At 40.9% G+C, this 25979-nt stretch overlaps 1 protein-coding gene across 1 annotated transcript in view; it reads left to right on the forward strand.

Moving 5' to 3' along the window:
- The window catches only part of PTH2R (parathyroid hormone 2 receptor), an 87326-nt gene extending 62147 nt beyond the window's left edge, over positions 1-25179 (forward strand). The window contains exons 10-13 of the mRNA XM_052635798.1: positions 17857-17951; positions 21860-21998; positions 23510-23551; positions 24784-25179. Coding sequence (XP_052491758.1) covers positions 17857-17951; positions 21860-21998; positions 23510-23551; positions 24784-25179 — 672 coding nt within the window. The remainder of the gene's footprint in view (positions 1-17856; positions 17952-21859; positions 21999-23509; positions 23552-24783) is intronic.
- Positions 25180-25979: the final 800 nt, after the last annotated feature.

Genomic DNA, 25979 nt, shown 5'->3' on the forward strand with positions numbered 1-25979 from the left:
TGACTCAGATTCCTCACCTGCAAAATGGGGAGAATAATGTGCCTGTTTCATAGAACTGTTGTGAAGACTGTCGATTCACCTGAAATACTTAGAATCGTACATAGTCTATAACTCAGTTTTTGACTAACCTATAGTCTATACTTTCCTAAATTATTCATAATAATTTTTTTGAATTTCATTCAGCTGTTATGTGAGTGTATATGCATGTGTGCATGCATGTGTGTATTTTGTTTACCTGCTTTTTAAGGCAGCAAGTCCTCTTAATCTTCAGTTTGGTTCAGTTCAGTCGCTCAGTTGTGTCCGACTCTTTGTGACCCCATGAATCGCAGCATGTCAGGCTTCCCTGTCCATCACCATCTCCCGGAGTTCACTCAGACTCACGTCCATCGAGTTGGTGATGCTGTCCAGCCATCTCATCCTCTGTCGTCCCCTTCTCCTCCTGCCCCCAACCCTTCCCAGCGTCAGTCTTTTCCAATGAGTCAACTCTTCGCATGAGGTGGCCAAAGTACTGGAGTTTCAGCATCATTCTCTCCAAAGAAATCCCAGGGCTAATCTCCTTCAGAATGGACTGGTTGGATCTCCTTGCAGTCCAAGGGACTCTCAAGAGTCTTCTCCAATACCACAGTTCAAAAGCATCAATACTTCAGCACTCAGCTTTCTTCACAGACCAACTCTCACATCCATATGTGACCACTGGAAAAACCATAGCCTTGACTAGACAGACCTTTGTTTGCAAAATAATGTCTCTGCTTTTGAATATGCTGTCTAGGTTGGTCATAACTTTTCTTCCAAGGAGTAAGCATCTTTTAATTTCATGGCTGCAATCACCGTCTGCAGTGATTTTGGAGCCCCCCAAAATAAAGTCTGACACTGTTTCCACTGTTTCCCCATCTATTTCCCATGAAGTGATGGGACCAGATTTCATGATCTTTGTTTTCTGAATGTTGAACTTTAAGCCAACTTTTTCACTCTCCTCTTTCACTTTCATCAAGAGGCTTTTTAGCTCCTCTTCACTTTCTGCCATAAGGGTGGTGTCATCTTCATATCTGAGGTTATTGATATTTCTCCCAGCAATCTTGATTCCAGCTTGTGTTTCTTCCAGCCCAGTGTTTCTCATGATGTACTCTGCATATAAGTTAAATAAGCAGTGTGACAATATACAGCCTTGACGTACTTTTCTTAATTCTTTCCATAATCTACTTGATTGTCATTTTAGCTATCAAATTGATGGACTGATTGGTGGGTGTCTTCTTTAATCAAATTTTTGGGATATTGCTCCATTTTTTTTTCTAACACTGTTACAAGGTTTAATGAATTATGTTTGTGGATAAAGAGCCTGGTATCCACTAAATAAATATTAGTTCCCTTTCAGTTTAGTTCTGTTCAGTTCCGTCGCTCCGTCATGTCTGACTCTTTGCGACCTCATGTACTGCAGCATGCCAGGCCTCCCTTTCCATCACCAACTCCCAGAGTTTACCCAAACTCATGTCCACTGAGTCAATGATGCCATCCAACCATCTCATCCTCTGTCATCCCCTTTTTCTCCTGCCCTCAATCTTTCCCAGCATCAGGGTCTTTTCAAATGAGTCAGCTCTTCGCATCAGGTGGCCAAAGTTCCCTTTCACTGTCAATGAATACAAGATCACCTATAGTTTAAATCAGTTTTGTCTAGATTATTGTTTTATTGGAGTGAAAGACAGACAAAGACTGAGTTGTTAAGCATATTACTTCATCTATCTTTAGGTCTATCATAGTGCCAGCCACTCAGAAGAGACTTAAAAATGTGCATTGCACTGTGCTTAAGTACATCATATGTTTTGTTTACACAATGTTGCTCTAATATTTATTTTCTTATTTAAGCTTTTTTAAAATTTATTTTTAAATTTTAATTGGAGGCTAATTAATTACTTTACTATATTGTGGTGGTTTTTGCAGTACATTGACATGAATCAGCCATGGGTGTACATGTGTCTCCCATCCTGCACCCCCCTCCCACTTTCCTCCCCATCCCGTCCCTCTGGGTTGTCCCAGTGCACCAGTTTTGAGTGTCCTGTTTCATGCATCAAACTTGGACTGGTGATCTATTTCACATATGGTAATGTACATGTTTCAATGCTATTCTCTCATATCATCCCACCCTCGCCTCCTCTCTCAGAGTCCAAAAGTCTTTTCATCTGTGTCTCCTTTGCTGTCTTGAATATAGGGTCATGGTTACCATGTTTCTAAGTTCCATACATACATGATAATATACTATACTGGTGTTTTTCTTTTTGGCTTGCTTCACTTTGTATAATAAGCTCCAGTTTCATCCACCTCATTAGAACTGATTCAAATGTGTTCTTTTAAAATAGCTGAGTAATATTCCATTGTGTATATGTACCACAGCTTTCTTATCCATTCATCTGCTGATGGACATCTAGGTTGCTTCCATGTCCTAACTATTGTGAACAGTGCTGTGGTGAACACTGAGGTACACATGTCTCTTTCAATTCTGGTTTCCTCGGTGTGTATGCCCAGCAGTGAGGTTGCTGGGTCATATGACAATTCTATTTTTGTTTTTTAAGGGATCTCCACACTGTTCTCCATAGTGTCTGTACTAGTTTACATTCCCACCAACAGTGTAAGAGGGTTCCCTATTCTTCACATCCTCTCCAGCATTTAATGTTTGTAGACTTTTTGATAGCAGCCATTCTGACTGGCGTAAGATGGTACATCATTGTGGTTTGGATATTCATTTATGTGATATTGAGTGACACTGAACATTTTTTCATGTGTTGATTAGCCATTTGTATGTCTTCTTTGGAGAAATGTCTGTTTAGTTCTTTGGTCTATTTTTTGATTGGGTTATTTTTCTGGTATTGAGCTGCATGAGCTGTTTGTATATTTTTGAGATTAATTCTTCATTAGTTGCTTCATTTGCTATTATTTTCTCCCACTCTGAAAGCTGTCTTTTCACCTTGCTTATAGTTTCCTTCTTTGTGCAAAAGCTTTTAAGTTTAATTAGGTCCCATTTGTTTATTTTTGTTTTCCTTTCTATTACTCTGGGAGGTGGGTCATAGAGGATCTTGCTGTGATTTATATCAGAGCGTTTTGCCTATGTTTTTCTCTAGGAGTTTTATAGTTTCTGGTCTTACATTTAGATCTTTAATCCATTTTGAGTTTATTTTTGTGTATGGTGTTAGAAAGTGTTTTAGTTTCATTCTTTTACAGGTGGTTGACCAGTTTTCCCTAAAGAGATTGTCTTTTCTCCACTGTATATTTTTGTCTCTTTTGTCAAAGAAAAGGTGTCCATAGGTACATGGATTTATCTCTGGGCTTTCTATTTTGTTCCATTGATCTATATTTCTGTCTTTGTGCCAGTACCATACTGTCTTGGTGACTGTAACTTTGTAGTATAGTCTGAAGTCAGGCAGGTTGATTCCTCCAGTTCCATTCTTCTTTCTCAAGATTGTTTTGGCTATTCGAGGTTTTTTGTATTTCTATAAAAATTGTGAGATTATTTGTTCTAGCTCTCTGAAAAATACCATTGATAGCTTGATAGGGATTGCATTGAATCTATAGATTGCTTTGGGTAGTATACTAATTTTCATTATATTGGCTCTTCCAATGCATGAACATGGTATATTTCTCCATCTGTTTGTGTCATCTTTGAATTCTTTCATCAGTGTTTTATAGTTTTCTATATATTGGTCCTTTGTTTCTTTTGGTAGATTTATTCCTAAGTATTTTATTCTTTTTATTGCAATGGTGAATGGAATTGTTTCCTTAATTTCTCTGTCTTCTCATTGTTAGTGTATAGGAATGCAAGGAATTTCTGTGTGTTAATTTTATACCCTGCGTCTTTACTATAATCACTGATTAGCTCTAGTAATTTTCTGGTGGTGTCTTTAGGGATTTCTACGTAGAGGATAATGTCATCTGCAAACAGTGAGAGTTTTACTTCTTCTTTTCCAATCTGGTTTCCTTTAATGTCTTTTTCCTCTCTGATTGCTGTGGCTAAACCTTCCAAAACTATGTTGAATAGCTGTGGTGAGAGTGGGCACCCTTGTCTTTTTCCTAACTTTAGGGGAAATGTTTTCAGTTTTTCACCATTGAGAATAATGTTTGCTGTGGGTTTATCATATATGGCTTTTATTATGTTGAGGTATGTTCTGTCTGTGTCTGCTCTCTGGAGAGTTTTTATCATAAATGGGAGTTGACTTTTGTCAAAGGCTTTCTCTGCATCTATTGAGACAATCATATGGTTATTATCTTTGAGTCTGTTAATGTGGTGTATCACATTGATTGATTTGTGAATATTGAAGAATCCTTGCATCCCTGGGATAAAGCCCACTTGGTCATAATGTATGATCTTTTGAATATGTTGTTGGATTCTGTTTGCTAGAATTTTGTTGAGGATTTTTGCATCTATGTTCATCAGTGATATTGGCCTGTAGTTTTCTGTTTTTGTTGCATCTTTGGTTTTGGTATTAGGGTGATGGTAGCCTCAAAGAATGAGTTTGGAAGTTTACCTTCATCTGCAATTTTCTGGAAGAGTTTGAGTATGATAGGTGTTAGCTCTTCTTTAAATTTTTGGTAGAATTCAGCTGTGAAGCCATTTGGTCCTGGGCTTTTGTTTGTTGGAAGATTTTTGATTGCAGTTTCTATTCCATGCTTGTAGTGGGTCTGTTAAGATTTTCTATTTCTTCCTGGTTCAGTTTTGGAAGGTTATACTTTTCTAAGAATTTGTCCATTTCTTCCAAGTTGTCCATTTTATTGGCGTATGTTTGCTGATAGTAGTCTCTTATGATCCTTTGTATTTCTGTGTTGTCTGTTGTGATTTCTCCATTTTCATTTCTAATTTTGTTGATTTGATTCTTCCTCTCTCTCCTTTTTTTGATGAGTCTGGCTAATGGTTTGTCTATTTTATTTATCTTCCCAAAGAACCAGCTTTTAGTTTTGTTGATTTTTGCTATAGTCTCCTCTGTTTCTTTTTAATTTCTGCCCTAATTTTTATGATTTCTTTCCTTCTACTAACCCTGGGGTTCTTCAGTTATTCTTTTTCTAGTTGCTTTAGGTGTAAAGTTAGGTTATTTATTTGATTTTTCTCTTGTTTTTTGAGGTAAGCTTGTATTGCTATGAATCTTCCCCTTAGCACTTTTACTGAATCCCATAGATTTTGGGTGGTCGTGTTTTCATCTTCATTACTTTCCATGTGTATTTTGATTTTCTTTTTGATTTCTTCCATGATTTGTATGTTATTTAGAAATGTGTTGTTTATCCTCCATTTGTTTGTATTTTTAATAGTTTTTTTCCCCTGTAGTTGACATCTAATCTTACTGGTTTGTGATCAGAAAAGATGCTTGGAATGAATTCAGTTTTTTTGAATTTACCAAGGGTAGATAAATGACCCAAGATGTGATCTATCTTGGAGAATGTTCTGTGTGCACTTGAGAGAAAGGTGAAATTCATTGTTTTGGGGTGAAATGTCCTATAGATATCAATTAGGTCTAACTGGTCCATTGTATCATTTAGTTTGTGTTTCCTTGCTAATTTCCTGTTTGGTTGATCTATCCATAAGTGTCAGTTGGATATTAAAGTCTCCCACTATTATTGTGTTATTATTAATTTCCCCTTTCATACTTGTTACCATTTGCCTTACATATTGTGGTGCCCCTATGTTGGGTGCATATATATTCATAATTGTTATATCTTCTTCTTGAATTGATCCTTTGATCATTATGTAGTGTCCTTCTTTTTCTCTTTTCACGGCCTTTATTTCAAAGTCTATTTTATCTGATATGAGTATTGCTACTCCTGCTTTCTTTTGGTCTCCATTTGCATGATATATCTTTTTCCAGCCTTTCACTTTCAGTCTGTATGTGTCTCTTGGTTTGAGGTGGGTCTCTTATAGACAGCATATATAGGGGTCTTGTTTTTTAATCCATTCATCCAGTCTTTGTCTTTTGGTTGGGGCATTCAACCCATTTACAGTTAATGTAATTATTGATAAGTATGATCCCATTGCCATTTACTCTGTTGTTTTGGGTTCAATTTTATAAACCTTTTCTGTGTTTCCTGTCTAGAGAAGATCCTTTAGTATTTGCTGAAGAGCTGGTTTGGTGGTGCTGACAGCTTTTGCTTGTCTGTAAAACTTTTGATTTCTCCTTCATATTTGAATGAGATTCTTGCTGGGTATAGTAATCTGGGCTGTAGGTTTTTCTCCTTCATCACTTCAAGTATGTCCTGCCATTCCCTCCTGGCCTGAAGAGTTTCTATTGAAAGATCAGCTGTTATCCTTATGGGGATCCCTTTGTGTGTTATTTGTTGCTTTTCCCTTGCTGCTTTTAATATTTGTTCTTTGTGTTTGATCTTCATTAGTTTGATTAATATATGTCTTGGGGTGTTTCACCTTGGATTTATCCTGTTTGGGACCCTCTGGGTTTCTTGGACTTGGTTGGCTATTTTCTTCCCCATTTTGGGGAAGTTTCCAACTATTATCTCCTCAAGTATTTTCTCATGCCCTTTCTTTTTGTATTCTTCTGGGACTCCTATGATTTGAATGTTGGAGTGTTTAACATTGTCCCAGAGGTCTCTGAGGTTGTCCTCATTTCTTTTCATTCTTTTTTCTTTTTTCCTTTCTGCTTCATTTATTTCCACCATTCTATCTTCCACCTCACTTATCCTATCTTCTGCCTCAGTTATTCTACTGTTGGTTCCATCCAGAGTGCTTTTGATCTCAGTTATTGCAGTATTCAGTATTGATTGACTCATCTTTACTTCTTCTATCCTTGTTAAACATTTCTTGCATCTTCTCAGTCCTTGTCTCTGGATTATTTATCTGTCACTCCATTTTGTTTTCAAGATTTTGGATCATGTTTACTATCATTATTCTGAATTCTTTTCCAGATAGACTCCCTATCTCCTCCTCTTTTGTTTGGTTTGGTGGGCATTTATCATGTTCCTTTACCTGCTGAATATTTCCCTGCCTTTTCATTTTATTTAAATCACTATGTTTGGGGTGTCCTTTCTGTAAGCTGAAAGTTTGTGGTTCTTCTTTATTGTGGAGCATGCTCCTTGTGGGTGTGGTTGGACTAGTGGCTTGTCAAGGTTTCCTGGTTAGGGGAGCTTGTGTCTGTGTTCTGCTGGGTGGAGCTGGAGCTCTTCTCTCTGAAGTGCAATGAAGTGTCCAGTAGTGAGTTTTAGGGTGTCTATGGGTTTGACATGGCTTGGGGCAGCCTGTCTTTTAATGCTCAGGGTTGTGTTCCTCCTTTGTTGGAGAATTAGCAAGGTATGTCTTGCTCTGGAACTTGTTGGCTCTTGGGTAGAGCTTGGTTTCAGTGTAGGTATGGAGGCTTTTGGTTAAGCTTTGTCTATTAACGTTACCTGGAATCAGGAGTTCCCTGATGTTCTCAGGTTTTGGAGTTAAGCCTCCTGCCTCTGGCTTTCAGTCTTATTCTTACAGTAGCCTCAAGACTTCTCCATGCATACAGCACAGATGATAAAACATCTAGGTTAATGGTGAAATAATTCTCCACAGTGAGGGACACCCAGAGAGGTTCACAGAGTTACATGGAGAAGAAAAGAGGGAAGAGAGAGATAGAAGTGACCAGGAGGAGAAGAGGGGGAGTCAAAAAGGGAGAGAGCAATCTAGGCAGTAATCAATTCACTATGTGTGGTGGTCCCGAGATGGTGGAGGAATAGGACAGGGAGACCACTTTCTCTCCCACAAATTCACCATTAGACCATTTGAATGCTGAGTAACTTTGACAAAACAACTTCTGAATGCTGGCAGAGGACACCAGGTACCCAGAAATGCAGGCTGTTCTCTTCAAAAGAAGGTAGGACAAAATATAAAAAAACAAAAAGCGAGACAAAAGAGTTAGGGATGGAGACCCATCCTGGGGAGGAAATCGTGAAGGAGGAGAAGTTTCCAAACAGCAGGAGGCCTTCTCACAGGTGGGTCTGTGGGGAGTTTGGGAATCTCAGGGGGCAACATAACCAGGAGGAAAAAACTCCACAGAATATGTGCCTGACCACGACTCCCAGCAGAGAAGTAGCCCAGATGCTCATGTCCACCACCAGCAAGTGGGGGCTGGATGGGGAGGCTCAGGCTGCATGCTTAGGGTAAGGGCTTGGCCTGAGTGACCTGGGGACAATCTGAGGGAGCTGATGTGAGATAGCAACCCAAACTGTGGGATCACCAGAGAGAAAAAAAGAACTTTCCCGTGAAAGGCTCTAACCTAAACATGCAGCCTGGCCTGCTCACAGAACAAAGGATTGAGCAAATACCAAAGGAGAGCTAGCCGGCTCTATGAAATTTGCTTTAAAAATAAGGTCTTTTTTTTTCAAGGTAATAGTAGGTTATAAAAATGAAAATTAAAGGAGTAATAAAGAACTTAAAGATAAAAAATTTAATAATAGTAGTAAAAATAAATCTAGGAATTTCTCTGGAGTTGTTGTGGGCAGTGTGGAGTCAGTTCAGTTTCAGATAGTTCCTTGTTCAAGCTTGTACTTGTTCTCAAGGTCTATAGGCCCCTTCCAAAGCTTCAGTTCAGTTCAGTTTAGTCACTCAGTCGTGTTTGACTCTTTGTGACCCCATGGACTGCAGCATGCCAGGTCTCCCTGTCCATCAACAGCTCCTGGAGTTTACTCAACCTCATGTCCATCGAGTTGGTGATGCCATCCAACCATCTCATCTTCTGCCATCCCCTTCTCCTCCCACCTTCAATCTTTCCCAGCACCAGGGTCTTTTCAAATGAGTCCGTTCTTCACATCAGGGGCTTAGTCAATGTTAACTACAGGGTTTTCATCTATTGCACCTGTCACTTCCAGAGTGGTTCCCTCTTCTTTATTTTAGCTTCCTCTGTTTGCAAGTCTCTTTGGTGTCTAATTTCTGCCCTGACACAAGGGGGTGAAGGTAGTCACTTATTTAGGTTCACTTGTTCACTTGTGTTGTGGGAAGGGAGAAACACTACAAACAAATATTGCGGGCATGTGTGGGGAGTGCTCACAGTGTATGGACCACGCTGGGTTTGCCCCAGCTCACGGTGTGTGTGCTTTCCGGGTCTACGCTGCTCAGGCTCCAGGGTGCTCTGCAGGGATACTGTCCAAAGTGCATGAAATGCACTTTCCAGGTCTAAGCTGCTCAGGTTTAGGTTCTTGGGTACTCTGCAAGGGCACAGATTCAGTTGGACATGCATTTTGTGCCCTTCCTAGGTGTGAGCAGCTCAGATGACCAGGTGCTTGGCAAGCATACTGTCCCAGGTGGGCCATTTATCTTAATCACCTCCCCCATCCCGGCCACTTGGTTTCGTGGTGCACCGCAAGAGCACCATCTCAGGTGTGCCATGTGAATCCTCTGGGGAGCTGATCTCAGGCTGCAACCCTCCTGGCAGGTGTCAACCATCCAGGATCCCAGGAAGATGTGGTTAGCAACTGGGAGCCTGCTCACAGTTTGGTGAAGGATGCCGGTCTCTGGGGCCAAGATTGGAGCAGCCCCTTGCTCTCCAGCTCTGGCTGTTGCATGCCTGCTTCTCTGCCTCCAGCGGTGGGGAGGGACCTGTACACGGCTGGCTAGCTCTCCTTTGGTATTTGTTCAATCCTTTGTTCTGTGAGTGGGCCAGGCTGCGCATTAGGTTAGAGCCTTTTGAGGGTAAATTCTCTTCTTTTTTCTCCTCTCTGGTGATCCCACAGTTTGGGTTGCTATCTCACATTAGCTCCCTCAGATAGTCCCCAGGGCATTTAGGCCTGGTCCTTACCCTAAGGACTGATGATGAGCCCGCATCTCTCTGTCCAGCCAAGTGTCTGGGCTACTTCTCTGCTGGCAGTTGCGGTTAGGTGCCTATTCTGTGTGTGTGTGTGTGTGTGTGTGTGTGTGTGTGTGTGTGTGTGTGTGTGTGTGTTTTCTCCCAGTTATGTTGCCCTCTGAGATTCCAAAACTCCCCACAGACCCACCTGCGAGAGGGCTTCCTGCTGTTTGGAAACTTCTCTTTGGCGACTCCCTCCCCAGGACAGGTCTCTGCCCCTAACTCTTTTGTCTCTCTTTTTGTCTTTTATATTTTGTCCTACCTACTTTCAAAGAGAACAGCCTGCATTTCTAGGTGCCTGGTGTCCTCTGCAAGGATTCAGAATTTGTTTTGTGGAAGTTGCTCAGCATTCAAATGATTTTTTGATGAATTTGTGGGGAAGAAAGCGGTCTCTCCATCCTATTCCTCCAGCATCTTGGAACTGCCCCTAAGTTTGCTGCATTTACTTAGTATGGTCTACTAACTTGAGTACAGAGTCCCTGATCATGGGCATCTTAATATAGATGGAGCTAAAGATTGGCTCATCTGTAGCCATTTGCAATTATTTATTTTCTAGGAATAGGGAATGGCAAGTGGCAGTACCCAGCTAGTATTGTTTCCTTGGCTCTGCCAGCTTCAGCTCCTAGCACTTGGACCTTCACACCTGTGCAGTATCACTTCCACCTGCATTGTATTACCAGGGAGTATAGTCTTAGGGAAAGAGGAATTAATGAAGCATGAAGTAAGTTTAGCCATTCAGAAAGTAGCACTCATATGATACACATGCAGTATCTTCTTACCTTCTTATTGAAAACGTTTCTATAGATGTGAACTAAATATTGTGGTGGGAGAGGATAAATGAAAATCCTCAGCTCTCATGTTTTGCATCTTTTTATCCTCCTGAAAAGAAGGTATAAGATTGTGATTAAGCATGACATCAGCATCATTGTGGTGTGTGGCACTCTCTTTGCCTTTTCTCTTCAATTTACAACCAGTAAAAACATCCATAACTCAACAATGGTGCCTCTGCTCAACACAGCAGGATGCCAGAGCTCCTAGGTGGCACTAGTGGTAAAAGAACCCACCTGCCAATGCAGGAGATGTAAGAGACGTGGGTTTGATCACTGGGTCTGGAAGGTCCCCTGGAGGAGTTCATGGCAGCCAGCTCCAGTATTCTTCACTGGGAAATCCCATGGACAGAGGAGATGGTGGGCTATACTCCACGGGGTCACAAAGAGTTGGACAGGGCTGAAGTGATTTAGCACCTTTGCAAAGGTAGGTGGACTGGAGCACATGGAGGAGGCAGAGCCAGGAGAACAGCAGAGGTGATGTCTGTGATCCGGGAACCCCCGCCATGGCAGCTGAGCCTGCAGCCCCAGAGAGCCTGGCAGCATCAGGGGGAGCAGAACGTATGACTCCAGCCTCCCTGTCAAAGGGGTGCCCCTTGCCACAGGGATCCAGGCAGTAGTGGCAGTGGGCCTATGACCCTGTCCCCCCAGTGTTGGACATACTGATTACTCTGGCTCCTCCATTTGCCCCTACCCACGGTGGTAGTGCCTGACAACCCTGGCCATGGCAAATGGGCTGTGACCCCGGCTCCCTGTCACCCCTTGTCCTGAGGGATAATAGAGACTGAGACCCTGGGCAGAAGTGACCACCACCCTAATGTCCGAGGTAACAATGCCAGCAGCAACAAGGCACTAATAACCCCAAGGGCACAAGCAGTGACATGCGTGACACCTCTGATAGAGCTGATGGAAGGTAGAAAAGGCTGATTCTCAAAAATAACCAGAAGCAGCTCAGGTAAGAGACCAGAAACTTGTGAGGCCTCTACTAATTACTAATCCACTGAATCCTTAGAATCAAGTTTTAAAAAAAAAAACAACAAAAAACTTTACCTAAAGAAGAGTGTTCACTACTTCACATGTGCTGGCAGAAGAACAACTCATCAAGAGCCATGAAGAACCATGGTAACAATGTATCACACACACAAAAATGACAGACCCCCCCAAACCAAACTTAAAGTCACAGAATATTGTGATTTTACTGATAGAGAATTCAAAATAGTTGTCATGAAGAAACTCAACAAGCTATAAGAAAATATAGAAAGACAGTTAAGTAAGCTCAGAAATAAAATTGATGAACAGAAGGGATATTTTACCAAGGAGAATGGAACTCTGAAAAAGAACCAAAGTGAAATTCTGGACCTGAAGGACTCTAAATGAGATGAAGAAGGTATTGGAAATACAGCAGCCAATATGGAAGAGAGAACTACTGAGTTTGAAGATAAAAATCTAGAAATGATAGAGACAGAAGGGAAAAGAGAATGAAGATCTTAAAAAAATAAGACATTCTATATTTACTCTCTTGACCCACCAGGGAAACTCCTTTGGTATGAAACTAGAGATCAACTACAAGAAGAAAGCTGAAAAAAATAATAAACATTTTGAGACTAAAAAACATGCTACTGAATAGCTGTTGGGTCAAAGAAGATATTAAGAAGAGGTGGCAAGAATACAAAGAAGAGCTCTACAAAAAAGATCTTAATGATGCAGATAACCACGACGGTGTGATCACTCATGTAGAGCCAGACATCACGGAGTGTGAAGTCAAGTAAGGCCTTAGGAAGCATATCTACGAACAAAACTAGTGGAAGTGATGGAATTCCAGCTGAGTGATTTCAAATCTTAAAAATGATGCTGTGTTGCTCTCAATATGCCAACAAATTTGGAAAACTCAGCAGTGGCCACAGGACTGCAAAGGGTCAATTTTCATTCCAATCCTGAAGAAGAGCAATGCCAAAGAATGTTCAAACTACCGCACAATTGCATTAATTTCACATGCTAGCAAAGTAAAGCTCAAAATTCGCCAAGCTAGACCTCAGTGGTATGTGTACTGAGTACTTCTAGATGTTCAAGCTGGATTTAGAAAAGGCAGAAAAACCAAAGATCAAATTGCCAACATCTGTTGGATAAATTAAAAAGCAGGAGAAGTCCAGAAAAACATCTACTTCTGCTTCATCGACTACACTAAATACTTTGACTCTGTGGATCACAAAAAGTTGTGGAAAATTCTTCAAGGGATGGGAATACCAGACCACCTGACCTGCCTCCTGAGAAACCTGTATGCAGGTCAAGAAGCAACAGTTAGAACCAGACCTGGAAAAACGGACTGGTTCCAAATTGGGAAAGGAGTACGTCAAGGCTTTATGTTGTCATCCTGCTTATTTAACTTATATGCAGAGTACAACATGCAAAATGCCAGGTTGGATAAAGCACAAGCTGGAATCAAGATTGCTGGGAGAAATATCAATAACCTCAGATATGCAGATGACACCACCCTTATGGCAGAAAGCGAAGAGGAACTAAAGAGCCTCTTGATGAAAGTGAAAGAGAAGAGTGAAAAGGCTGGCTTAAAACTCAACATTCACAAAATGAAGATCGTGGCATCTGGTCCCATTACTTCAAGGCAAATAGTTAGGGAAACAACAGAAACAGTTACTTTATTTTCTTGGGCTCCAAAATTATTGCAGATGGTGACTGGAGCCATGAAATTAAAAGACACTTGCTCCTTGGAAGAAAAACTATGACAAACTTAGACAGCATATTGAAAAGCAGACACACTACTTTGCTTACAAAGGTCCATATAGTCAAAGCTATGGTTTTTCCAGTAGTCATGTATGGATGTGAGAGTTGGACTATAAGGAAGGCTGAGAGCCAAAGAATTTATGCTTTTGTACTATAGTGTTGGAGAAGACCCTTGAGAGTCCCTTGGACTGCACGGAGATCCAACCTATCAATCCTAAAGGAAATCAATCCTGAATATACACTGGAAAGACTCATGCTGAAGCAGAAGCTCCAATACTTTGGCCACCTGATGCAAAGAGCTGACTCATTACAAAAGATTCTGATGCTGGGGAACTTGAAGGCAGGAGAAGAAGGGGAAGACAGACGATGAGATGGTTGGATGGCATCACTGACTCGATGGACATAAGTTTAAGCAAGGTCCAGGAGTTGGTGCTGGACAGGGAAGCCTGCTGTGCTGCTGTCCATGAGGTTGGTCACAAAGAGTTGAACATGATCAGTCAACTGAACAACAACAACAAAGAAGAAATCAAAGTAGAAATGAAAAAAAAATTAAGATAAATAAAAATGAAAATACAACATACCAAAATCCATGTGATGTAGCAAAGGTAGTACTTAAGAGGGAAGTCTGTAGCAATACAGGCATATCTCAAACAAGAAAAATCTCAAACAGTCTAACAATCTAACTTTACACCTAAATGAACTAGAAAAGAAGAACAAATGAAGCCCAATAAAATATTGCAAAAACCCTCAACAAAATATTAGCAAACTTAATACAATAACATATTGAAAGCAGCATACATTATATAAAGTGATATTCATTCCAGGGATTCAAGGATGGTTCAGTGACTGCAAATCTATCATGATATACCACATTAAAAAAATGAAAGATAAAAAACACGTGATCATCTCAATTTAGTTCAGTCACTCAGTCGTGTCTAACTCTTTGCAATCCCATGGACTGCAGCACGCCAGGCCTCCCTGTCCATCTCAATAGATGCATAAAAAGTAATTGATAAGATTCAATGTCCACCAATGATAAAAAACTCAATAAAAATATCAAAGGAATGTACTTCAGCATAATAAAGACCATATATGATAATCACAGCTAACATCATACTCAACAATGAAAAACTGAAACCTATCCCTCTAAGAGCAGGAGCAAGACAAGGTTGCCCACACTTACCACTGTTATTAAACATAGTATTGGAAGCCCCAGCTAGAGCAGTTAGGCCAGAAATGGAAATAAAAAGCATCCAAATTAAAAAGGAAGAAGTCAAACTAATGCTATTTGCGGATGACATGATTTTATACATAAAACCCCCTGATGACTCCATAAAAGAACTGTTAGAACTAGTAAGTTCAGTACAGTTTCAGGGTGCAAAATCAGTATACTAAATCATTGCATTTCTATACACTAACAATGAACTAGGAAGAAGAAAAACTAAGAAAGCAATCCCACTTACAATTGTAGCAAAAAGAATAAAATACCTAGGAACAAATTTAACCAAGGAGGTGAATAATATCTACACTGAAAACTATAAGACAGGGTGAAAGAAATTGAAGACTACACAAAGAAATGGAAAAACAGACTGAGCTGATGGATTGGAAGAAATAATATTGTGAAAATGTCTACATTACCCAAAGAAATAATGCAATCCCCATCAAAATCCCAAGGACATTATACACAAAACTAGAACATAAAAATTAAAAAATTTTTATATAGAGCCACAAAAGTTTCCTGAATAGCCAAAGACATCCTGAGAGAAAAGAACAAAGCTGGAAATATCTCTCTTCCTGATTTCAAAATTATTACATGGCTATAGTAGTCAAAACAGAATAGTATTGGCTGAAAATCAGACACAGTGGAGTGGAACAGAATTGAGAGACCAGCAATAAACCTACGCATATATTGACAACCAGTTTGCAACAAAGGAACAAAGCACATGCGATGGAGAAAGTATAGTCTTTTCAAAAACGGTGTTGAGAAAACTGGATTGCCATTTGCACAGAATGAAAATGGACCACTATCTCACACAACACACCAAAATCAACTCAGAGTGGATTAGACTTGGATGTAAGACCTGAAACCGTAAACTCCTAGGAGTAAACATAAGCAGTATGCTCTTTGGCATGGATCTTAGCAATTTCTTTCTGGGTCTGTCTCCTCAGGCAAGGGAAACAAAAGCAAAAATAAGCAAATGGGACTATATCAAATTAGAAAGCCTCTGCATAGCAAAGAAAGCTATCAGCAGCAAAAAGCACAGCCTACCAAATGGGGGAAATATCTATAAAGCATATATCATTATTCTAATAATGGGACTAATATCCAATACATATAAAGAACTGACACAGCTAAACAGCAACAACAACAAAAATGGGTAGAGGGGCTGAATAGATATGCAGATGATCAACAAGCACGAAAAAGATGTTCAATATCACTAATTATTAGGGAAATGCAAATCAAAACCACAGTGAGGTATCATTCCATGTCCATTAGAATGGCTATTATCAAAAGAGAAATAAGAAATGTTGGAGAGAATGTGGAGAATGTGAATTGGTGTAGCTACTATGGAAACAGTATTGAGATTCCTTAGAAAATGAAGAATAGCACTATCATATACAATCCAGTTTTTCCACCTCTGGCTATTTACTCAAAGAATGCAAAGACATTAATTCAAAAAGATATATGCACCGCTATAGTCCTAGCAGCATTTTTTTTTTTACAGTAGTCAAGATATGGAAACAAGCCAAGTGCCCACTGATAGACGAATAGACATAGAAGATGTGACACTTATATAGCTATTTATCTACACACACTCAAGCACACAGTGGGATAGAAATCAGCTATAAAAGGTGAAATTTTGCCATCTGTGATACAGATGGACCTTGAGGATGTTACACCAACTGAAATAAGTCAGACAGAGAAAGACAAATATTGCATGATTTCACTTGTATGTGGGATATGGAAAAATTAAAAAAAACAAACCCTCAAACAAAGTAAATGAGCAAACCAAACTAAATAAAAACAAATACTTAGATACAGAGTTTACCAGAGAGGAAGAAGGTGAGGAGGACGAAAGGGGTAAAGGCGAAGGATAGAAATGGACTTTTGATGTTAAACATGCTGTAGTATATACCAAAACTGAAATATAACGTTGTATACATGAAACTTATGTATTGTTAGAAACTAATGTTACCTCAATAAATTAAAAATTCAATTTAATTAAAAAATAAAGATAATGGTTAAGAATTCCATATTACAGACTCATACAGACCTGGTTCAAATTCCAGCTGGTAGCTGGGTAGTCTAGGTTAAATCAGCTAACCTCCTTGAGCTAGAGTTTGTTTATATATAATAAATATGCCTGTCTCATATTTATGTGAACATTTAAACTAGAGAGAGTGTTCAATACGTAGTAGCTCTTATTAACCCGAAGACATCCTTACTCTACAAGTTCACAGCACAGCTCTGTTTGTTCTCTAGGATGTGGGGCTCAAGACCCCCAATTCTTGTGGGAAACTGTGAAATTGGTGCGAGTTGCCTATGGAGTAGTCAGTGGTAGGATGGCAAAAATGGTAAGGGCTGATGCGGATGATAAACTCGATTGGGTAATGGGGCACATAAATCACCCAATAACCGAAATTCTCCAAATACCAGAAAGGACTGAAGACTCTGCAGGATAAGTTATCCCAGGATGCAGAGTTGATAGGTCCTCCCTTTGAGCTGTTAACACAAACCCACTCTTGGTAACCCACATTTCCATTATTCCTGAGTACTGGCACTTCCTGGACTATAGACATCTTGAATGAAGGGACCCAAGGGGTTCGGGCTTCCACCTCTTTATGAACCCTGACCTGGAGATCTTTCCTTCTTTTTCATTTTGGACCTCTTCACTAATCCTTGAGGCCCTTGGACATAAAATGTCCAATATCTTTTCCTCACTCCCTCCTTTTTAAAGCCAGAACTTGATTGTCTCTGGTGGTGCTCATATCTCAATTTAACCGCCAACACAGGGAACTTTTCTTACAGCATCTTACCTGGCTTTCCCCCCCGCCCCCTTAACCTTATATATACTTCACCCAGTGCTTTTCATACATCGTAGAAGAGACAGCATCCCCCAAGCAACCCTGTTATTCTCCCTAAAATAGATACAGAAATGGGTAATTCATTTTGAAAAGGCAGTCAGTTACATTTATATGTAACTTTAACCAGTCTTCCACAGAATTTCATCTGAACTTTGGCCTGGAAATCCCCTATGGACTCTGGCAGATTATCCTCTGGTGTTTCTGATTTCTAGTGTTGTTGAAATTTTCTCTGTGTTATCATAAGGGCAAATCAAGAATTGCTATCTTTCTAATATCTTATCTGAGGTTTCCTCATTCACATTTACAGAATCAGTAATTTTCAGTCTTTGAATACAAAGAAGTTCAATTTATGTAAATTTTTGCGAACAACTTGAAGACTAAGTTATAATTCTTTGTAATATTATCTTCTTTTTCAGCTGAATTTTATCCTGTTTCTGAATACCGTTAGAGTTCTGGCTACTAAAATCTGGGAGACCAATGTGGTTGGGCATGACACAAGAAAACAATACAGGTAATTCCAGGACAGACATCCATAAAAGAAGATATTTTGGTTACTATTTAGACTAAAGGACAGGTATCAATTGATCTGAAATGTCTCTAAGAGACTAAATTGGGAACATGTATTTTTGTTTGGTTTAATTGTGCTATTTATCAGAAAAGTATATATATTTTAGGAAAATATAAATAACAACAAACCTTACCATGTGCTTAAATTCTAAGTATGTTTTTTAAAATATGTTCTTAGCAATTGGGATTTTATAATAAACTTTGTAACCAGGGCTTACCTGGTGGTTCAGTGGTAAAGAATCCACCTGCCAAGCAGGAGATGCAGGTTCTATCCTTGGGTCAAGAAGATCGCCTGAAGGAGGAGATGGCAACCCACTCCAGTATTCTTGCCTGGGAAATCCCATGGACAGAGGAACCTGGTGGGCTACAGTCCAGGAGGTCACAAAAAGTTAGACAGGGCTTAGCGACTGCACACACACACAACAAAAATCAAGAAAGTGTATTTGCTATATTGGTTCCAGTCTGCCCATCAGACTGTGTGTGTTGTGCGCTCAGTCATGTCTGACTCTGCGACCCCATGGCCTGTAGCCCATCAGGCTCCTCTGTCTATGGGATTTTCCCAGGCAAGAATACTGGAGTGGGTTGCCGTATCCTTCTCTAGGGGATCTTCCTGACTCAGGGATTGAACTTGCATTTCCTGCCTCTCAGGCACTAGGAGGTAGATTCTTTACCACTGTGCCACCTGAGAAGCCTTCCCATCAAATTGGCACCTCCCAAATAGTTGATTTTTAAGCACTTTCAAATGTATTGATTGAAGGAGGTCTATTATTCAGTCTTTGTTGGAAAAAAGGACAAATTAAGTATTTATTCGCTTTTCACTTTTCACTTTCATGCATTGGAGAAGGAAATGGCAACCCACTCCAGTGTTCTTGCCTGGAGAATCCCAGGGACGGGGGAGCCTGGTGGGCTGCCATCTATGGGGTCGCACAGAGTCGAACACGACTGAAGTGACTTAGCAGCAGCATGAATATGAAAGTGTTAGTCACTCAGTTGTGTCCAACTCTTTGTGATTCCTTGGACTGTAGCCCACCAGGTTACTCTGTCCGTGGGATTCTTCAGGCAAGAATACTGGAGAGGGTTGCCATTTCCTTCTCCAGGAGTTCTTCCTGACCCGGGGATCAAACTTGGGTTTCCTGCATTGCAGGCAGATTTTTTACTGTCTGAGCCACCAGGAATATCCTAAGTATTTATAATCATTATCAAACTATTTTAAGACTATGTCTGTTTCTCCCAATGATCATTTCAGAGGTTCTAAGTCATTTTGGAAGTGGCTTTTAGGCAACTGAACATATACACCCACTAGTCAGGAGCATGTGGATTAGTTTCTGCAGTGTTCTGCCTCACGTTGTCATGAAATGCTATCTCAGACACAGAAAGGAATCAATCATAGCCAGCATTTCCATCTTCTCTCACAAACATTCCCCTATACCATGTAGGAAGCATTTACTGTCAGGCAGAAAAGACTACAGGTACAGATGGACCGAGGTCTAGAATAGGACACACAGTATGAACGAGTGACCAGCTGCTAGCTCCAGTTATTTTCAGTACGGTGGAAGTGGTAGTACTGTAAATTGTGCCTAAGCATTTATAGTAAAGGGTCCATGCTATACTAGTATAGCTTGTCCCATGTCACATCCCACTGGTGAAGACAAAGGTCAAAGGATGATAGAAATGGAAAAATGTAAGTAGCCTTTCAATCTTCATAAAATGAAAAAGTGCACTCGTGTTTGAAAGATGCTTACTAGTTCTGAATAAAAGCTATTATTTCCTTTATTTCTGAATGATGTGAAATTATACTTTCAGTAGAAAGTTGCCCAAGAGACTTGAAAAACGCTGGTGAGAACAAAGAGTGGATTATCTTTGAAACTAGATAGAGTAGTCAGCTTACCTCCAAAAAGAAAAAAATAAGTAAGTAGGGAAAGAAAGAAAGGAAAGAAGGAAGGAAGGACAAAAGAAAGGGAGGAAGAACACTGAAGGAAAGACTAGTGAGGGAAGGAAGGTTACAGTCCTTTGAGATTTTTTTAGTTAGTTCAGTCGCCCAGTTGTGTCTGACTCTTTGTGACCCCATGGACTGCAGCATGCCAGGCTTCCCTGTCCATCTCTAACTCCCCAGAGCTTACTCAAACTTATGTCCATTGAGTCAGTGATGCCATCCAACCATCTCATCCTCTGCTGTCCCCTTCCCCTCCTGGCTTCAATCTTTCCCAGCATCAGGGTTTCTTCTAGTGAGTCAGTTCTTCCCATCAGGTGGCCAAATTATTGGAGCTTCAGCTTCAGCATCAGTCCTTCCAATGAATATTCAGGACTGATTTCCTTTAGGATTGACTTTACATTGAGATTACTGGGGTATTAAATGATTCTTAGAGAAAGAGGTATATTTCTTAGAGAAAGAGCCACTTCTTAAATCTCAAACGTTGAAGCTGAAGATTTAGGACAGAAAAAAAAAGGCATTTTACAATTTCATGAAAATAGTATCCTTTAAGCAAAAAGAGTAGAAATGAGATTAGAAAGACTTAGGGGATAATTGTGCTTTTCTCTGGTGGCTCAAATGGTAAAGAAATTTGCCTACAAAGCAGGAGAACCGGGTTCAATCCCTGGGTCAGGAAGACCCTCTGAAAAAGGAAATGGCAACCTACTCCAGTATTCTTGCCTGGAGAGTGCCACGGACAGAGGAACCTGGCAGACTACAGTCCACAGTTGCAAAGAGTCAGACCTAACTGATCAACTTTCACTTCTTTCAGGGGATAGTAATCACTGGAAGTGAGAATAAACTGCCTGATTTAGAATAGAAGTAACAGGAAGAAGAGGGAGACAGGGAAAAATTAGCAGAAGTAGTGGGTCAGAGCAGAGAAGGCAATGGCACCCCACTCCAGTACTCTTGCATGGAAAATCCCATGGATGAAGGAGCCTGGTGGGCTGCAGTCCGTGGGGTCGCAAAGAGTCAGACACGACTGAGCAACTTCACTTTCACGCATTGGAGAAGGAAATGGCAACCCACTCCAGTGTTCTTGCCTGGAGAATCCCAGGGACAGGGGAGCCTGTTGGGCTGCCGTCTATGGGGTCGCAGAGTCGGACACGACTGAAACGACTTAGCAGCAGCAGCAGCAGTGGGGCAGAGATGGGGAAATTAGTCCCTGTTAGTCCTGCTAACGGAGAAGGCAATGGCAACCCACTCCAGTACTCTTGCCTGGAAAATCTCATGGACAGAGGAGCCTGGTAGGCTTCAGTCTGTGGGGTCGCTGAGTCGGACACGACTGAGCGACTTCACTTTCACTTTTCACTTTCATGCATTGGAGAAGGAAATGGCAACCCACTCCAGTGTTCTTGCCTGTGGAATCCCAGGGACGGGGGTGCCTGGTGGGCTGCCGTCTATGGGGTCGCACAGAGTCGGACACGACTGACGTGACAGCAGCAGCAGCAGCAGTCCTGCTAAGCTTTATTTTTTTCCAGAAAGCTGTGTCTACAGAGGGCTTCCCCAGTTCTCAGTGGTAAAGAATCCTCCTGCAATGCAGGAAATGTGGGTTCGATCCCTGGGTCAGGAATATCCCCTGGAGGAGGAAATGGCAACCCACTCCAGTACTCTTTCCTGGAGAATCCCGAGGAGAGAGGAGCCTGGCTGGCTACAGCCCATAGAGTCTCAAAGAGTTGGACATGACTGAAGCAACTTAGCATGCACATGTCTACAGAAAAGTGAAGTCGCTCAGCTGTGTCCAGCTCTTTGTGACCCATGGACTGTCCAGCCCATGGAATTCTCCAGGCCAGAATACTGGAGTGGGGTGCCATTTCCTTCTCCAGTGTCTACAGAAGAGCACTCTATATTGACTAATTAAAAGACTTGCTGTTCTCTTCCAGGAAACTTGCCAAATCCACACTGGTGCTGGTGCTGGTCTTTGGTGTGCATTACATCGTGTTCGTGTGTCTGCCCCATTCCTTTGCGGGGCTGGGGTGGGAGATTCGGATGCACTGTGAGCTGTTTTTCAACTCCTTTCAGGTAGAGAGTGCCATCTAGTAATGTGATTCCTATATTTTGCCCTCCTCTCCACCTCTGCTCCTCCAACCCCCCTCCGATGCTACCAAATTGCAAGCTCATGTCTCTGGCTCTTCTCTGACTTTCATGTACCACCCACCCGTCTCCGAAGGGCCAGGAAAGGGGCTGTTTTCTGGCACCTGTACTTTTCTATTCTGCGGAGGTCAGGTTAACCTCTTACCACAGCAGGAGCCTGGGCTGTGAGACAAGAAAGCATATTTCTGTAACATATGTAACACCGTTGGAGCAGGAATCTGTGTGTGTATGCAAATTACTGAAAACAAAAGACAGGATAGGCAGGTGAGGGGAAAAAAGGGAAGGGGAGACAAGAAAGAGGAAGAGGTTGCTTCCATACATTTGGTCTCAGTAGAAAGCACGATACTATCATCCCTCACATGGACAGCTACACACGCCTCCTAACTCTTCTTCCTGCTACTCATTTGCTGCCACCTCCTGCCTTCAACCTAGTCTTCATAGAGTAGTCTGAAGACTCTTAAAGATAAATCTGACCATGTCACTTATCAGCTGAACATATCCAGAGGCTTCTCATTGCAGTCAGAATGAAATCCAAACACTGTTTCCTTGTGGGCACAGCCCTGCGGTGCAGGGACCCTGCCCAGCTGTGGCCTCACCTCACACCATGTTCCACGCTGCCCACTAGGTCTGAGCCACAGTGGCTCACCCACAGTTTCCATTCCTCAGGTTCACTTCTGCCTCAGGGGCTGTACTTGCTGTTTTCTCTTCCTGGAATGCTCTTCCCTCGAATACTCATATTGTCTGGCTTCTTCTCACTCAAATCAGCTTAAATGTCACCCTCTTAGAGAGGTCTTCATCGAGTTCCCCCTCTGATAGATCTTCTCCACTCTTCTCTTCCAACACCACTTGTTTTGCCTGAATAGTCTTTTATCTCATCATTTTACATTTTTCTCTGTGGCTATTCGTTTATATTTTATTCATCTGTATTCTCTTCCAGAATATAAGCTGTAAGAGAACAGGGACCTTATCTGTCTTGATTAAATTGTTTATCTCTGTAACACTGAGCATTTCACAGTGTGTAAAGTCAACAAATATTTTTGAATGAGTGGGAAAAAAAAGTTTGTGTTTTCGCTATAATATACCCTATGCCTATAGTTGTCAACATTCACAGTGTATAAATTTCACTTACCAGCTAGGGGATGTTCAGTGATTCTGAATGGCAAACATGAAATTAACATGATAAAAATCAGTTATTCATGTATCCTGAAGTATTTTATTTATTTATTTGGTTAATTTGATACTAAGGAAAGATCTCAGACAAATTTCATGTATATTTAAGGATTTTGAAATATTAGGAGAGAATAACTTGTATAGTTTTCTGGAGGAATCATTTAAAAAAACCCTGTTTTTCAACATATGCATTTTGACACAAGATGCTTTAGTGCTATAATCTTCATAATTAAAATTAATTAATTAAAACATTCTATTTTCTCTTCCAGGGTTTCTTTGTGTCTATCATCTACTGCTATTGCAATGGAGAGGTAAGTTTGAAGGAACCCCAGACCTCCTGTAGGTCTAACTCTGAGTATAAATCGCTATCACAGTATGACCTGAATCTCTTTAGAATCTCCAGGGGTTACAGGAAAGAATGGGCAGGGAGAAAGGAGATATTTTTATCATAAATTATTTTGAGAAAGTAAGAATTGATGTAAATAAGCCAAGGTCTTCCTCTTCCAGCACTTTTCAATGTCAGTTCAGTTGCAGACCTTGATGTCAGAAACCCAATTTGTTGGAATGCAAATTGATACTTGGAAGGACAGTGAACATCATATTCCAGTCAGTGCTTCAACTTACATTTAATTTCAAGTTCTATAAGAAAATCAAACATAACTCTCTGGGAATAACCCATTAGAACATTGTGACATTTTAAAAACTACCTGATGGTGATGGGACAATTTCAGTTCATTTAGGAATTGCCTGGAGAGAAAGAATGGTACCAATCTTCTAGGTGACATCAGCTTATCAGGGTTCTACTGCTTCCCATGGAACTTTCAAAAAGCTCCCTTCTGGAAAGTTGCAGTAGCAGAACGGAATCTTCAGCAGCAAGAATGGAAACAAGAGCCCTACCCTGCTAAGAATGCCCTTGCAGTGCCCACTTTTCATAGTCCAGTCCTCCTCCCGGTTTCTCTCCTTCATTATGCTTGTGCAGAGTGATAGGTTTACAGTTCCAGCTACAGATAAGCAGCTTCCATGCCCTTCCACAGCCTCAGCTGGCACTATGTATCCATATTGTTCCTCCAGCCCAGACCCCTTTTTTTCCCTCTCCCATGAGCCATTTATACTGGCTGCATTTCAACTTCTATTAAAGCACTAACCTTGGACAAATCTTTTTGCCTCTCTCTAAACCTCAGTTTGCTCATCTCCAGTAATAACACCTCTCAGGAAGAGATTGAGAGAGAATACAGAGTTGAAAGTATATACATTTTCACTATATATGCACTACAGTACCACACATCTGGGGTTGGTTGAGTCCACCCATGTGAAACTCTAGATATAGGCTAACTGAGAATTCATAGGGAATTTTTCAGCTGCAGGTGGTGGGCACCCCTAATCCCTGTGTTGTTGAAGTGTCAACTGTATATGTAAAGTCCCTGGTATACAGTGGAAATTTAGTGATTATTACTATCAATGAAGTCAGGGCACATATCCATCCAATAAGGTTGCAGGGCCTCTGAAGGTTTTTGATGCATGAAATGGTCCTTGTGGCGTTTAGGTTCAGTCTGAGGTGAAGAAGTTGTGGAGTCGGTGGAATCTCTCCGCGGACTGGAAAAGGACGCCCCCGTGCGGCGGCCACAGATACGGCTCCGTGCTCACCACGTTGACGCACAGCACCAGCAGTCAGTCGCAGATGGCGGCCAGCACGCGCGTGGTGCTCATCTCAGGCAAAGCAGCCAAACAAGCCAGCCGACAGCCCGACAGCCACGTGACTTTACCTGGCTACGTCTGGAGTAACTCGGAGCAGGACTGCCTACCACAATTGATCCATGAAGAGACCAAGGAAAGTGGCGGGAGGCGGGGAGATGAGATTCTAATGGAGGAGTCTTCCAGGCCATTAGAATTTAACACAGGCCTGGAAGGAAGCAAAGGAGAAACCGAGGATGCTCTGTGAATCCATATCTGTGTCTTTGAAGAGCTGGTTCATCTCGTTGTGTCAAAGGAGCTAGGCCTGTGAGCAGGCAGGGCTCCAGTGTTCACAGCCCATTTTCAGGCGCCAAGAATTGACTCCTGTAAATACTAAAGCCACAAAAGGAGAAAGTCAGTGGAGCAGTTTATTACCTTATTTTGGCATCAAATTCTTTTCTGAATTGATGTGCAGTACTTGCTCTGTGATGTTCATTCTGCTCTTTTGGGGTAGAGAAACATTTCAGTTGCTTGGTTCTAGTTTTCTCTTGTAAATATCACTGTAAATATGATCAAGATCATTTGGTATGTGACATTTGCCTTTAAACAAATCAGTATTCTCTTTTCCACTTTAAGGGACTTCTATCATTCCATTCATTTTGTCTGTGCATAGGAACAATTAGGGTCTAAAAATGTACATTGAAAGATTAAAGAGCGCAGAACAAGTACACACTGGAAGATAAATTGGATTTTGTTAAAATAATAAATGTGTGAGAAACTTGTTTCATTCTAGGAAAAAGGGAAATTATTCAAAAAAGAATATTGCACATATTCCTCCTTTTGAATATCCCCTCTGTGACCAGCCAAATCTCAAGTCTTCACTCTCTTGTAAACCTTAACACAAGGTTTTCTTGGTAAGTGAACTTATGTCTGCAAACAGATTTTGTTTGTAATCATTTATAGTTATGGTCACACTGAATTTATTATTTTTTCTTTGTTTTATTACTGTATTCCCAATGGCATGTGGGATAAATTAAAGTTTGTTTTAAAAATACATTTTGAGTCACT

Source organism: Budorcas taxicolor, chromosome 2, assembly GCF_023091745.1.
Source record: "Budorcas taxicolor isolate Tak-1 chromosome 2, Takin1.1, whole genome shotgun sequence".
Taxonomy (NCBI): domain Eukaryota; kingdom Metazoa; phylum Chordata; class Mammalia; order Artiodactyla; family Bovidae; genus Budorcas; species Budorcas taxicolor.